At 47.4% G+C, this 15,538-nt stretch overlaps 2 protein-coding genes across 2 annotated transcripts in view; one reads left to right on the forward strand and one right to left on the reverse strand.

The window, feature by feature from the left end:
• Positions 1 to 5,330, reverse strand: part of KIF3A (kinesin family member 3A) — a 45,661-nt gene extending 40,331 nt beyond the window's left edge. Inside the window, exons 1-2 of the mRNA XM_028148652.2 lie at positions 5,204 to 5,330; positions 2,100 to 2,373 (exon numbers count right to left, since the gene is read on the reverse strand). Of these exons, the coding sequence (XP_028004453.1) occupies positions 2,100 to 2,373; positions 5,204 to 5,209 (280 nt within the window). The 5' untranslated portion in view covers positions 5,210 to 5,330. The remainder of the gene's footprint in view (positions 1 to 2,099; positions 2,374 to 5,203) is intronic.
• A 3,216-nt stretch (positions 5,331 to 8,546) lies between these two features.
• CCNI2 (cyclin I family member 2) lies at positions 8,547 to 14,141 on the forward strand. Its single transcript, XM_054716740.1, is given in 6 exon segments — positions 8,547 to 8,855; positions 9,369 to 9,497; positions 10,022 to 10,096; positions 12,045 to 12,185; positions 13,107 to 13,337; positions 13,984 to 14,141. Coding segments are annotated over 6 exon segments (1,023 nt in total). The 3' UTR covers positions 14,122 to 14,141.
• The last annotated feature ends 1,397 nt before the right edge of the window (positions 14,142 to 15,538 follow it).

The raw sequence follows: 15,538 nt of genomic DNA on the forward strand, positions 1-15,538 counted from the left end.
AAGGTGATCCTAAAATTTATATGAAAATGCAAACACCAGAAAAAAAAAAAAAAACACAAAATAATTTTGAAAAAAAATAAAGTTGCCAAAACCGGTTTAGCTCAGTGGATAGAGCGTCAGCCTGCGGACTGAAGGGCCCCAGGTTCGATTCCAGTCAAGGGCATGTGCCTTGGTTGCGGGCACATCCCCAGTAGGGGGTGTACAGGAGGCAGCTGATCGATGTTTCTCTCTCATCGATGTTTCTAACTCTATCTCTCTCCCTTCCTCTCTGTAAAAAATCAATAAAGTATATTAAAAAAAAAAAGAATGAAGTTAGAGATCATATACTACCCTAATTTCAAAACATATTATAAAGCTGCAGTAATCAAAACAGGATATACATGGAATACCAGTAAATAGACAATCCAAAATAAGCCCACACATTTGTGGTCCATTAATTTTTACCAAAAGAACCAAGTTAATTCCAAAGGAAAGGATAGCCTTTTCAACAAATGGTGCTGGAACAACTGGATATCCATAGGCAAGAAGGAAAAAAATAAGGAAAGAACTAGACTCTTACTTCACATCACATATAAAAACTCAAAATGGATGACAGACCTAAATTTAAGACCTAAAATGTTTACAACTTCTAGATAAAAACATAGGAGAACCTCACTCACAGGGAAGGAAGGGCCAAGGGCCTTTCTCTGGCCTACAATACCCACATGAGCTGCTCTGCCCATTTACCACTCTGACCTTGTCTAACACACTTGGATTTGTTCACTTGATGCCAACTCCTCTGGCCTCTTCTCATTCCTGGAACACACCAAGCACATTTCTGCTTATGGGGCTTTGTGCTTGTTTGTTCCTCTGCTTAGAATGTGCTTCTCTCAGCTACCCACGTGGGTAGATTCCTCCCTTTCTTCAGGCTCTGCTTTTATGGCACTTGGTTGAGCATCGACCTATGAACCAGGAGGTCACAGTTCGATCCCAGTCAGGGCACATGCCTGGGTTGCGGGATCAATCCCCAATGTCGGGCGTGCAGAAGGCAGCCCATCAATGATTCTCTCTCATCATTGATGTTTCTATCTCTCTCTCCCTCTCCCTTCTTCTCTGAAATCAATAAAAATATTTTTAAAAAGAAATGAATGATATACTAACTGATCTGAATAACAAACAAACAAGCAGAACTGAAACAGACTCATACTCATAAAGAACTAAACAGATTCATAGAGAACATTTTGACAGTTGCCAGATGGGCAGGGGGGTTGAGGGAATAGGTGAAAAAAGGGATTAAGAAGTACAAATTGGTTGTTACAGAATAGTCACGGGGATGTAAAATACAGCATAGGGAACATAGTCAATAATATTCTAATAACTATGTATGGTGTCAATGGGTACTAAATTTCTCAGGGTGATCACTTAGTAAGTTATGTACTGTCTAATCACTGGGGTGCACACCTGAACCTAACATAATAATGTATGTCAACTGTAATTGAAAAATAAAAAAAATTTAATGGGAAAAAATTGGCCAAACAAGTTGTTATCTATTCTCCCAATTAATTAAAATATACACTTCATAAAAATAAAATAAATATACATTAACCATACAACCCACCAATTCCACTCCTAGGTATCTACCCAAGAAAAACCTTAAAATGTATCTGTACAAAGCCTTAAAAAGAATGCTCATAGCAGCATTTTGTATAATAGCCAAAAAATTGGAATAACCCAGATTTCCATCAAAGATCATAAAAGGTGATATATTTAGCAATAAAAAGGAGCCAAACTACTGATAGATGCTACAACATGAATGCCCCTCAAAAATATTATGCCAAGTAAAAGAAAACAGATAAGAAAGATGAGATAGTGTATGACTTGATTTATATGACATTCTAAGTAAAGGTGAAACCATAAACAGAAAGCAAGACGATTGCTACCTGGGGGTGGGACTGTAAGTGGATATAAAGGAACTTTTGGGGGTGATAAATTGAATTGTGTGATAGTTTCACAACTGTATGTATTTCATCAAACTATAATTGCAATAAGTGAATTTATGGGGTACTAATAATACCAGAATAAAGTAGTTTTTTAAAAAGTGAACTATATAAAGTACTCACCATTGTAGCCTTCAAGAACAGAATCAATAATAGGTCTTGCAGTTAAGTTATAAACATCAAGTTGTTTACTCTCTGGTCCAAAAACTGTATCAAAAGTAAATGTCTTTGGAGGTTCATTGGAAGAATCGGTCTTATGTACAGTGATAGTTCCCCTCATCTCATCCACACTGACAGCCTGTTTGTAGCACATGGATTTCTCTCTCTCATTGAGCGGTCGGCACCTCACAACCACCTTCACATTATCACAGCTTTCTGGCTTCTCTGATTTATTGATCTGGTGGAGAAAATATTTACAGATCATGAAAAGCACATTTACATTTACCTTCAACAGATTATGTTTAAAATTTGAAAAAGGTTACTTTGCCATCTCAGTGCCTTGCACATGTAAGTACTCCATAAATATCTGTTAAATGCAATTAAAGATCTTACAGCTACATAGAAAAAGTGTATTAAAAATGTGAAAAAGAAGTTTCTTTTACAATACTAATGAGGGGAGGGAAAATATAATTTACATTTATAGTAAATGCTACTCAAGCAGAAGTGATCAGTATATTATTGTCATTCTGCACAAAAGTCCCGGACTTCCTGAGTTTCCTACCTGTAGGAAAACACATGTGAACAAAATTAACAACTTTAATCATCAAGAATATAGTAAGTAGTAGGTCCTCTGTTCTCCTGAGACTTTTATTTTTTTATAATGAATTAGTAAAATGTTTTTTATCATATAATACATCCACATATAGTCTATTTTCTTTATAGAAGACAACAATAAATGAAAGACAGAAAGGGAAAAAATGGCAGCAGAGGAAAATGTTTTAGTATGACTACTGTTTGATACTCATTAGAGAAACAACCTACTTAAAATTCTTCAATGGTTTCCCACAGATCTTAGGATAAAAATAAAAATCCTTAAGGTAAGATCTGGTCCTGGCCCATGTCTACTTCTCCTGTCTTATTTCACAAGTTACCGTGCTTGGCTTTCTTAGCCACAGCAGCTTTCTTTTAGGCCTTTTATTGTCACCATGATCCTTCTCACCACAGACCTTTTTACTTGTAGTTCCTTCTGCCTAGAACAGTGGTCAGCAAACTCATTAGTCAACAGAGCCAAATATCAACAGTACAACGATTGAAATTTCTTTTGAGAGCCAAAAACCGACTTCTGCGCATGGGCCACGAAGTTTCAATCGCACTGTATGTGCGCGCCCGCACATGGTATTTTATGGAAGAGCCACACTCAAGGGGCCAAAGAGCCGCATGCGGCTCGCGAGCCGCGGTTTGCCGACCACTGGCCTAGAACATTCCTCACTCTCCTCTTCATTTATACTGCAGATCTCAGCTCAAAATCCACTTCACCTGGGCAGACTTCTCTGAGTAGGTCAAATCCTTGTACAGGCATACCTCAGAGTTACTGCAGGTTCAGTTCCAAACCACAACAATAAATCGAGTAATGTAATAGAGTAATGCAATAGGAGTCATAATCTTTTTGCTGGTGGAAGGTCTTGCCTTCAATTTGTAAAAACACAAAACATCTGTGAAACACAATAAAGAGCAATAAAACGAGGCATGCCTGTGTAGGCCCTGAGAGCATTTCTCACTTCTTTTACATCTGGTACAATTACACTTTTGATAGCTCATTGTTTAATTAATGTCTGTTTTTCTGTGTCTACACCAGAGGTTGCAAACAGGTAGTCAAGGGGCTGAATTCAACCCACAGATGTCTTTTGTTTGGCTCATAGTATTTAAAAATCTCTTGGCCCCGCCAGTGTGGCTCAGTGGTTGAGAGTCAACCTATGAACCAGGAGGTCATGGTTCAATTTCCAGTCCATGCCAGGTCCATTGTGGAGCATGCGGGAGGCAGCCGATCAATGATTCTCTCTCATCACTGATGTTTCTATCTCCCCTTCTCCTTTCCTCTTTGAAATCAATAAAAATATATATAAAAAATGAAAGTCTTTTTAATTAGTTGCTAAAAGTTAAAAATTGAAAAATTTTCACAAAATAACAATTTCAGATTCTCTTGAAAAAAAAAAAAAAATAGATGATCTGACATCTGTAAGCCAGCAGTCCTACATGGCAACACTTTACAATTAATCAGAACCTACTTCTATCTATTGTATGCCACCAACTGACTTCATTAATGTTAAGTGGCTTGTCTCTATAAACATGTATGGTTTTGACCTCCGCCCAAGAAGACAAGCTTCTCTCTTCCCAAGGTCAAGAACCAGGCTGGTTTTGCTCAATATTGTATCTCCAGTGCCTACCATGTGGTTGGTGCCCAATATGTATTGAATGAATTGATAAAACAATTTGAAAGCAACGACAAGGAACAAATATTGAGTATTTAATGCTAAGTGGCAAGCACTGTCCTTTATTTCTCCTGAGCAGTATCTTATTTCATCCTGATAACCCCATGAGGAAAAGTAAAATTATATGGGAACTAAGGGCTCAGAAAGATTAAATAATTGTCGAAGGCCTCGTAACAATCAAATAACTGGCCATGGCTCAGGTGTTCTCCATGATCCTATACTGGACTACGGTCACCCCTGTACTAAGTGCACAAGACAAACATACCTCCCCCCACCCCCTCACCCACAAAGACACCTAGGGGTTACATCCTTGCACTGTAAGCTAAGGCGCCACAAGAGAAATGACAGCTCGAGTCAGGGGCCTGGAGTAGGAGCAGGCAGCCCTCGCTTTGCTGGCTTCCGGAGCCTGGCTCCGCTGTGGAGATCCTCTGGGGTGCGGAGCATCCAAACGCGACTCTCGGTGGCCGCTCCCAGATGCCCAACGCAGCGGGCAGAGCTGAAAGCCAGAGCGCATCCTCTGGCACAGCGCCTTCATTCAAGCAGCGCAGGCCCTGCGGGATGCAGCAGCGACAAAGGGAGCAGAGCTTGCCCCGGGTCCTTCCCAAGGCCAGGTGGAGGCTCGCGCATCCCAGGCCTACCCACCAGGCTCCCCAACGGCCCGGGACCCAGGGCCGGGCCCTGCCCCGCCCCACCCCGGCCGCCCGCCAGCCTGCTCCGCGCCTCCATGGCAACGGCCGCGCCCCCGGGCCAGGCCGCGGAGATGAAGAGGAACCACAGAAGCTGAGCCACTCTCCTCACCGGCATCGTGGCTCTCTCCCGTGCCCGGTGGACGTCCGCGCCCAGGGTGCAGTCCAAAGACGCCGGGTTCGCGGGAGCGGCGGGCCGAAGATAACTGAAAAACCGCCTTGGCGCTCCCGAGACTGCGGCTCCCGGGCGAGAGTGCGCTGTGCGCAGGCGCACTCCTGGCTCGCCCCGCCCCATTCCCGGGCCTCGGGCTTCCTCCGCCGCTTGAATTACGCCTGCGCAGAGGCTTTCAAGTCCGTCTCCTAGGACGCTAGACAGACTGCGCCTGCGCAATGCTGCCTTTTCGCAGCGCTACACCTCAGGCTCGTTGGGGGCGGGGATGCCTGGCTGTCACTAGTTGGGAAAAGGAGGCGTTTCTAACACAAGCCCCATCTTCTGGCTCTTGCAATACTCCAATATTTAAAAAAACAATAGCAGCCCTTGCAATTACCCGCTCCCTGTTCACATGGATGTTTCTCTCTCTCTCTCTCTCTCTCTCTCTCTCTCTCTCTCTCTCTCTCAAGATCAATGGAAGGAATATCCTCTGGTGAGGATTTTTTTAAAAACACAAAAAGAAAAACTCCAATAGCAATTGTACATTGTGCCCCCATCTGAAGAGCTAAAGACTAGATACATTACTGCGCTTGATTGATGACTTGTTTATGATCTCTCACCATTCGAAGGTGAGGCCCGTGAGGTGTTTTGTCGACATTCTCACTAGTATCTCCAGAACTTAAAATGGGACCGAGAATAGGACCTGGCACAGGGTAGGTTTTCAATACATTTTTATGAAAGAACAAACGATCCATCTACCGTCTTTCTTATTTGAACCACTCCCCTGAACACCACTCCACTTGGATGTGTAATAGGCATTTCAAATTTATTGTGTCTAAAATTGAAAGGTTGATTTCCATCCCTCCCCCAGTATCCATCCCTACCGCTCCTACCTGCCCCACACCAAACGTCAAAGAACTTACCTCATCACAAATGTAACCAGAATTCTGACAATTGTTTGGGTCAAAACCAGTCTCTTTCTCTCATACCCAATATCCAGTGCTTGTTCTCTGTATCTTCAAAGATAGAACCAGAATCTGACCATTTTCACCACTACCACCATTGCTCATCTATATTACTACAACAGCTCAGAAACTGCTTTCCTTGCATGCTTTCTTATCCCCTCTTGGTCTGTTTTCAACACAGGAGCCAGAGTGATAATGTTAAAACATAAATCAGATAGTGTCTTTTCTCTGTTCAAAACCTGTCAACGACTTTCCATCTCACAGTGTAAATGTTACAACCCTTCTTCCCATGTCCTACAATCTTCCCTCTTGCTCAGTGTTCTGCACCAGTTCCACCTGGCCTCCTTGATTCATGTCATCACAGGCATGCTTCTACCTTAGAATGCAAGGGCTTTTGCACTTGCAGTAGGAACTAATAAAAATAGCTAAAAAGCATTTTATTTCATGCCAGTGTACTGTTCTAAGTACTTTACTTTCTTTTTAAAAATTAATTTAATTCACATAATAACCTTTTGAAATAGGTATATTGGTTATTTTAAAAGAAAATAGGAATAACTATTTTACAGATAAAAAACTGAGGCATAGCACCAAGTAAGTAATTTGTCCAAGTTTATACATACGGGCAGTGACAAAGCTCAGATCATACGGGCAGTGACAAAGCTCAGATCCAAACTGAGGCTCTGAAAAGCTCTCCCCCTAGATATCTGCCTGACCCCGTCACCTCCTTCAAAATATCTGCTCACACATCACCTTCTCAGTGAGCCCTGCTACCATCTACACTGAGTGGCCAGATTATTATGATCTCTGAATGCATAATAATCTGGCCACTCAGTATATATTAGAGGCCCGGTGCATGAATTCGTGCCTGGGTGGGGTCCGGCCAGCCTGGCCAGGGGGAGGGGACATGGGCAGTTGGCCGGCTTGTCTGCTGGTTGAACTGCTGGTGGAGGGAACAATTTGCATATTAGTCTTTTATTATATAGGATATACACTGAGTGGCCAGATTATTATGCGTTCAGAGATCATAATAATCTGGCCACTCTGTGTATTTTAAAATTCCAACCTTCAACTCCAATCTTATCTCCCTTCCTACTCTTTCCATAGTACTTACATCATCTGACATACCATACATATGATATATATACCCAGCTTTATTGAGAACATAATCACATATCACTCATCAATTTAAATTGTACAACTCCATAATTTATGCTATATAGAAAGTTGTGCAACCATAACCACAATCAATTTTAAACATTTCCATCACCCTAAAAAGAAGCTCTATACTCATAGCAGTCATGCCCACTTGCCCTGCCCCCCTCACCAACATCCCAGCCCTAGGCAAATACCAATCTACTTTCTGTCTCTATAAATTTTCCTATTCTGGACATTTCATATAAGTGATATTATAGAGGTTGTGGCCTTTTGTGAATGGCTTCTACCACTTAGACTGTTTTCAAGCTCCATCCCTATTGTAGCATATATCAGTCATTATTTTTTATGACTGAACAATATTCCATTGTATGGATATACCGTTGTGTGAATAGGCCACAATTTATCTCATTCAACTATTGATGAACATTGGGGTTGTATCCAGCTTGGGGCTATCACAAACAGTGCTGCTCTGAACATCAGTAGGTGTCTGTGCACACATACGCATCTCTGTTGGGCATATACTTTGGGGTGAAATTGTGGGGCTTCCATGTATTCTTCTGTATTTCTGGATTACAATTTAAGTGCACGTCTATTTTATTCATTGTTAGGTCCCAGAGCCTAAGATATTGTAGGCGTTAAATAAATATTGCTCAGTGGGAAATTGTATGCATTAATGAACGGTTTTGTAAGGGAGATCATCGCTTTTTTTGAGAGAGAGAGAGAGAGAGAGAGAGAGAGAGAGAGAGAGAGAGAGAGAGAGAGAGGTGGTGGAGACTCTGGGAGGTCAAGTCGCTGCAGGAGATCACACTAGGAGTCAGGAGCTCCGCTCACACCTGTCTAAGGAAAGGAGCAGGGTGTGTGGCCGGCGTCCTTCTCCCGGGCCCGCGGGGTCACCAGCGGCCCCATCCGGGCTGGAGACAGCATGGGCGGGGGCGCCGGGCGGGGGGCGCCGGGCGGGAGGCAGGTCAAGAGGGTCCCTCGCCCACCTGCGCGCCCGGCCGGCCGCGTCCCCGGAGGGTGTCCCTCCCCGCAGGAGCCAGTGCCAAGGAGGGGCGGACTACGCACCCCGCCGCCCCAGGTGAGGCTGGGTTGGGCCCGCCGAGCCCGCCGGCCCAGCGCCGGAGCGGGGCGCTGGGTTATAAAAGCCGGGGCAGCCGCTCCGGACCGAGGGCTCGGCGCTCGCGATGGCTTCGGGCGCACGGTCCCCGCCCTCGGAGGAGACGCCGGACGGGCGTCGGATCGCTTTGGCCACTAGGCTCCGTCTCCCGCCGCCTCGGAGAAGGTTCCCCGCGCCGTCCAGGGGGGAGCCCGGGGGGCGGGCTGCGCGGACCCCGCGAGCGGCAGGCCCCGCCGCCGCCCCTACCCCGCCGCCACCCCCGCGCCCGCTGCGGCTGAGCGACTCGGTGGGCCCCCTGAACGAGCGCCGGCTGGTCGCCCACCTCCGCCTGGCCCTGGGCCGCGAGGCGCGCCTGTGGCGGGGCGGCCACCCCCAGGTACCGGTCCCCGCGGCGGGGCCCTCCCGGGAGCACCTGCACCCCCCACTTCACGCGCGCTCGGGACGCGGCCGGGCCCCACCTGCACCCGCGCTCAGGTGAGCCGCTCCCGGGGGCCGGGACACAGCCCCAGGTGCGTCCCCGCACGAGGCACGAGGCACGAGGCGGGACTCACCGGTCCTCTCACTGGGGGTTGCCCTGCGAGTAGGTGCTTGGGGAGGGCCTGCGGGTCGGGGAGCTCTGCTCAGGACGGGGAGCGGGCGCGGGAAGGGGCCGCAACGCTGAGCCGCTGGGCGGCTGGGAGGCGCTTCCCCCTCCGCGATTTTTTAAATCTATTATTATTATTATTATTATTATTATTATTGATTAAGGTATTACATATGTGTCCTTGCCCCCCCCCCCCCCATTAAGGCAAAGGGGCTGCTCCCCTTAAGCAGGCGGCTCCTGCCACTGGTGGACCGGGACCAGCCCCCAGCCACCTTCCCTGCCATCCCGCCTCCCCCTTTGGAGCAGGTGGAGCTCAGCGGCGCTTTGCAGGAGGTCGTGCTGCAGCTGCGGCGGCTGGGGAACCTCTTCCTCTTCTCCCACAGCACTTTCAACCTGGCTCTCACCACCTGCTGCCGCCTCCTGGCCTCAGGCACGGTAGGGAGCCCTCGGAGGGACGGTGAGGGGTGTTGGAGAGGGAGGGGACCTCCGCTCCCCAAGGCTGCTTGAGAGAGGAGCCATGTCCATGCTCAGAACTAAGTACCTCGCTGGAAGAGGGAGACCTGGAATCGGACCCTCTCCACCCCCCACCCCTGTGCCTGTGGCTTAGTGGTGTGTGGTTGTCAGGGGTGGACTTGGAGTTGAGAGGACCTAGCTGAGGAAGGACCTCCTGTGTGATAAGGTAGGGTGTGCTTGGGGGTTCCCTGAGAAGGTGTCACATTCCCCCTTCCAGTCAGTCCCCCGATGAAGAAAGGACTACTGACCAGGCATCTGTCCTGACTGATATCAGGAGCAGTCCCACTGGTCAAATCTGAAGCTGCCACTAACTTATTTATGGAGGAATACAATCAGTCTTTTAAAAAGCGGGGAGGGGGGTTAACTTCTTAAAGAAAAAGATCACAAGTGCTTCGCAGTTTGTTTCTGACACTCATCTTCTACTCACTCGTCGTTCTATACTGCAGGTGAGAGAGAGCTTACTCCACATTGTCACCGTCACTTGCTTGAGACTTGCTGCCAAGGTCAATGAAGAAGAGGAGGTATGCACCTCTGGAAGTCCACTCGGGACTGCCTTTGGAGATGGAAGGGTGTAACACGGGAGCACTCAAGTTTCCTGTGTACTTGGGAATGGTGGGCATTTTGTTTTTGTTTTAAATATATTTTATTGATTTCAGAGAGGGAGACAGAGAGAGAAACGTCAGTGATGAGAGAGAATTGTTGGTCAGCTGCCTCCTGCAGGCCCCACACTGCGGATGGAGCCCGCAACCCAGGCATATGCCCCGACCAGGAATAGAACCGTGACCTCCTGGTTCATACAGTAAGTCGATGCTCAACCACTGAGCCACACCAGCTGGGCAATGGTGGGCATTTTGAAAAAAAGTTATTAACTTCCCACGATATCGCTGTCCTTTCTTTTTTTAAAAATACTTTATTTTATTTATTTTTGGGTGCCCTCAGCGGGAATGGAACTGGTGACCTTTTGGTGCACAGAACGATGCTCAGTGAACTGAGCCACACTGGCCAGGGCTCTGCTGTCCGTTCTTAGGCTTGTCGGACTCTGGGATCCCACAAATGGAGAATTAGAACAGCTGCATCTCCTGGCCCAGCAAACCTGAGCTCCTGGCAAATAGATCTTGCCTCGTTGGTTGATGCCAGATGCCACCTCCCACTAAGCAGAGGCATCTGCTGTTGAGCTAAGGAAATGGCCTCCCAAACCACGTGGCCTAATGTCCACTCCTGGACACTACATCTAAGAAAGGTGCTTGAGACTATAAGATGTGACTGTGTCCATGACACTGGTCCTCAGGGACTCTTGGACCATTTTCGGAGAGGGGCAGGCGTGGAGGAGAAGGCTCCACAAGAGCGTCAGGCTTGCTGCACTTCTAAGTTTCACTGTGGTTGTGCTCCGGACAAGATTCTCTCCCAATACCCTTCCCAGACCTCCTCCCTCCCCTCTGGGTATACTGGAACCACTGCCACTTCCACAGGGTCTCCCTTAGCTGATCTCAGGGTCTGAGGGGACAGAAGAAGTCACTTGTGTCCAGTTCTAAACCTTCAATGGAAATACTTTTAATTTTTGTTTAATATAATTTATGCCCCCAAAAGTTGCTTTGCCCAACTAAAAATCAAGTCGATGACCTTTATAAAGAAATATTTCTAAAGGTTACAGTAATAATTTATCTAAAAAAGCAGAGCCAAGTCTTTAATGCACTTGGTACTTGAATGTTTACTTAAGAGACAAGCCTTATTAGTCCCTCTGGGGGGGAAAAAATCAAAAGTTTTTCCAAAACCGAACTGCCTTAAAACAAGGCTAAAGGGAATGTGTTTGCAGCTATGGTGTTGCCAAAACTGAGGCTGTCTGGTGCAGACCATGAAACTCAAAAGCCTCCTTTTTCTCTCTACCACAAGCAGTCATGGTAGGGCTCAGGAACAGGTCCTGGAGGGCTTTGGGTGAGTTCCTACCGCTGAACAGAGAAGATGGCATAGGCCCTCTCTCCAAACACCTCTGGGTAGGAGCTGAAGTGCAGCTGGGAATCAGAAGCTGTCTGCAGAGGGTGACCATGTGATACTTGCTCCACATTGTAACAACTGCCTAGGGCAGTGGTCGGCAAACTCATTCGTCAACAGAGCCAAATATCAACAGAACGACGATTGAAATTTCTTTTGAGAGCCACATTTTTTAAACTTCAACTTCTTCTAACGCCACTTCTTCAAAATAGACTCGCCCAGGCCGTGGTATCTTGTGGGAGAGCCACACTCAAGGGGCCAAAGAGCCGCATGTGGCTCGCGAGCCGCAGTTTGCCGACCAGGGGCCTAGGGACTTGACCATCTAGATCTGGGTTGGGTTTTCCTTCAGAAGTGTTTTCTGTCAGGTCACTTGAAGACAATTCCATTAGAAGGCTCATGGACGTCCAGCCCCGGGGATAAGGAAACAAAAGCTGCCATGACATGATACAGGGCTTTGGGCTCTTTATTTTCTTTGTACAGTTAATTCCACGCACCGAGGACTTCATAAAGTACTGTGGCTCTGACTGTACCCCAAGTGAGTTGCTAAGGATGGAGCTGGCTATTTTGGACAAACTGCACTGGGACCTCTGTATTGGGACGCCGCTGGACTTCTTGAACATAGTAAGTACAAGGAGTTTGCAGAGTCTACCCTGGACTCGTTTGTGCCTTTGGAACAGCTCACAACACAGGACGGCCAAGCACAAGCGTGCACACGTCCTTGCACATGCACCACAAAAAGGGTGACCCACAAGGCTCATGACACATGGAGCAGTGAAAATGTACCTTACATCCAACACAGTTCCACCAGACTTCCACTTCTAAAGGACAGTAAAGTAACTTTACAAAGAGTTTTAGACGGCACTATTATGGTTTCTCTTAAATACACGTTGCAAAAATATTTAACTTTCCATTCTATGAATACTGTACATAAAAAGCTGTCTGCTCTTGTTACACTTTACACACATTCACTTAGCTGTCTTGATTCACCTACACACAGTCCTTATTGAGGCTTTAGACCATATTGATCTGGCACTTAAAAATATCCTATTAGTCGGTATTGGTTTTAGTTAGGGAATGATGGTCATCTTTAAGGGTATGATTCTGTTAGTAAGGCAAAATTATGCAGTGTGGAAATGTCATGGGGTTTTGGTCTGTTATGAAGCATGAAGGTTATATCACCAAGGGCTGTTTCATTATGAAAACTGGCCACCTTTGCCAAGTTGCCGTTTCTTCCCATATCAAGCAGATACAAGTGACTTTCCTGCTATTGTTCAGCATTGAAACGTTGTTAGCTAGGTACTTTGGGCCTCTTAAGGCCATGTTAGGAAGCAGACCGCCTTTCCTCTCCAAGGTTGGGACTCAGCTTGACCACAAAATGGGCATGAAGCCTCAAGCCCCTGGTGGGGCCATGAATGGAAGTGAAAGTGACTGGGCAACATTCGATGTTCCCTGATGAAAATTTAAGTTGTTTGCACTTTTGGTCATTGATATATGAAAAGTATGGGGTTTTCTGTTCTAACATTAAAAAACCACAATCTCCAGTTCCACGCCCTGGTGGTCGTGGGCTGGCCCCACGTGGTGGAGCTGCTGCCTCAGAGGAATCCTTCCCTCCACGTCGCGTCCCTGACCAAGCAGCTGCAGCACTGCATGGCGGGCCACCAACTGCTGCAGTTCAAGGGCTCCACACTGGCCTTGGTCATCATCACCTTAGAGTTGGAGAGGCTCATGCCCGACTGGTGTGCTCCTATCTCTGATCTGCTAAAGAAAGCACAGGTAGACGTCAGCTTTGCCCCCACACCAAGCTCTCCGTCTGGTTCCCTGAGCTGCCCCACTGTCTCCAAAAGGGGACCCACGGCCCTTCTTGGCCCTTGGCGCAAGATGCTCTGGCCATGACGACTCTGCGGAGAGTCTGCCCAAGGGCTAGGCTTTCCACACTTGGCGTGCCCTCTGGACTGGAGTGTGGGGTACATGCTCCCCTCACGGGGCCAGGTGGTGGGTTTCTCTGACAGTGAGAAAAGCTTACCTCAGTGGCAGCCCTTATAGCCAAGAGGTGGGGGGGGGGGGGGGGCGCGTGTCCAGTTCAGAAGGAAGCAACCCAGAGTTTAATATTGAGGAGTATAAATTTCAGACCTCTCACCATCTATATGAGTCTATGATACCAGGCATTGGGGCGGGGGGGAGGGGGCGCTGTCAGAATCTCTCAGGATGGACAGAGTAGGGTGGAATGCATAGTTAGACTCATTACGGTTTCACTGGGGTTGGAGATGGATGTCCCTGAGGTGGTAAGGTTAATGTGCTTAAGTTTTGTGACTGGACCCCTTTCTGAAATTGCTCCATGCTAACATCGGGACGCTCACTGCTCATTCCTTAGAATGTGACGTGGTTCTGCACCAAGATGACCACTCTGGTTTAATTACAGGTCGGCATCGAGCAGTTTGTCCACTGCAGGATATTGGTAAAGCGGCAGCTGAGAAGTGTTTAGTCCTCCTCCTGCACAGACAACGTCCTCTTTCACCTGCCAGCCTGCACTCCTTCCCCAGTGCCCTTCAGAGCGTAATGGCAACCTCTCCTCTGTTGGCCTCCTCTAAATTCTAGGCTCTATGGATTTTGTAACAAGAAAGGAAAAAAGCCCTAGAAGAACAGCTGAGAAAAAATTCCTGGGTCCTTAGAATAAAGGGGGGAAAAGGTTGGGGTCACTAGAGATAAGGGCAGATCCTGATCCTGCCCCCTTCTTTCCCCAGGGAGAAGGAATGAATGCTTATGCTGCAGCTTGGTTTTCCTTCCCCAGCAAGGGCTGGTATCGGCCCCCAAGCGAGCTGGAGTATGAAGCCAGAGGGAGGCCTTGCTCAGGGCTGAAGGGCCGGGCCAGTTTTGTGTTTGTTTTTTGTTATTGTTGTTGGTGGTTTTTTTTAGGGCCCGGCTGGTTTTGACCGACCAGGTTTTGCTGCCCTACCCCCCAGAGCTGGCCAGGTCCTTCCAGCTTCCCAGGCCTATAGCAAGCACATGTGCAGCACAGCCAGCCTGCCTGCCACTGCAAAAACAGGACAGTCCCTCCAGATACAATTACCCTGATTTGGCCATGACTTATGTCTTCTCTTTACGAGGACTGTATTATAAAGTACGCTTTGTTTGATGTACGATAATGTGATCAAGCTTTAGGAATATTTTCCCTTTGTTACTCTTAAGCAAAGTCGTTGATCGGCATAACTAGAGAAACTTTTATGCTAAAGAACGGTATTTCAAGGTGTGACCCCTGTGATGGGGCGGTGCAGCTCCAAGAGCTTTCGTTGAGATGAGCTGGTTCTGAGACCCAGCCTTCTCCAACCGCGTGCTGCCAGGAGGAGGACGGGGAGGAGGAGGTGATTAGCATGGCTGTGAGGGAGACGCCAGCTGCCTCTCCGAAGCTGGGACACGATAGAGCCATTTTTGAAGCAGTGGAGTCCAGCTGGCAGGGATGCCAGCTGGAGCTGTGTAAGTAGTGCTGGGATGTGAATGACTGCGCCACACACTTAGAGGTGATTTGTGAAGTCTTTCCAATGTGAACAGTTTTTGTAAATGTGCTAAGCCGTGGGGAGTATGACCTGCTACTGGGTGCAAAGTGGTCAAGGCCCAGATATTCTATAATAGTTGTCTGCACTGCAGTCAGTACCAATCCTGACCTTTCCTTGAAACAAATTTGCTTGTTGGAGCGTTTGTTAAAATAAACTTGAAGTCCTTGCAACCCTGTCTGAATATTTCACATATAGTGGGTACCACGCACTTAGACTTGCTAGAGTCAGACCCAGGTGGAATACCATCTCCTGGGCCCCATCAACAATTGTCCTCAGCACAGATGGAGATGCCAAGAGCAGCATGTAGCTCATGGCCACAGCTCTCACCAGTGGCCAGGACTGTCCTCTGCCTCCTTCCCTCCACTGTCAGTGGGCACCGTAGTGGGCAGGGTGGGGCTCATCCTGAGGGCTCACACCAGCTCA

Source organism: Eptesicus fuscus, chromosome 6 (assembly GCF_027574615.1).
Source record: "Eptesicus fuscus isolate TK198812 chromosome 6, DD_ASM_mEF_20220401, whole genome shotgun sequence".
NCBI classification, from domain to species: Eukaryota; Metazoa; Chordata; class Mammalia; order Chiroptera; family Vespertilionidae; genus Eptesicus; species Eptesicus fuscus.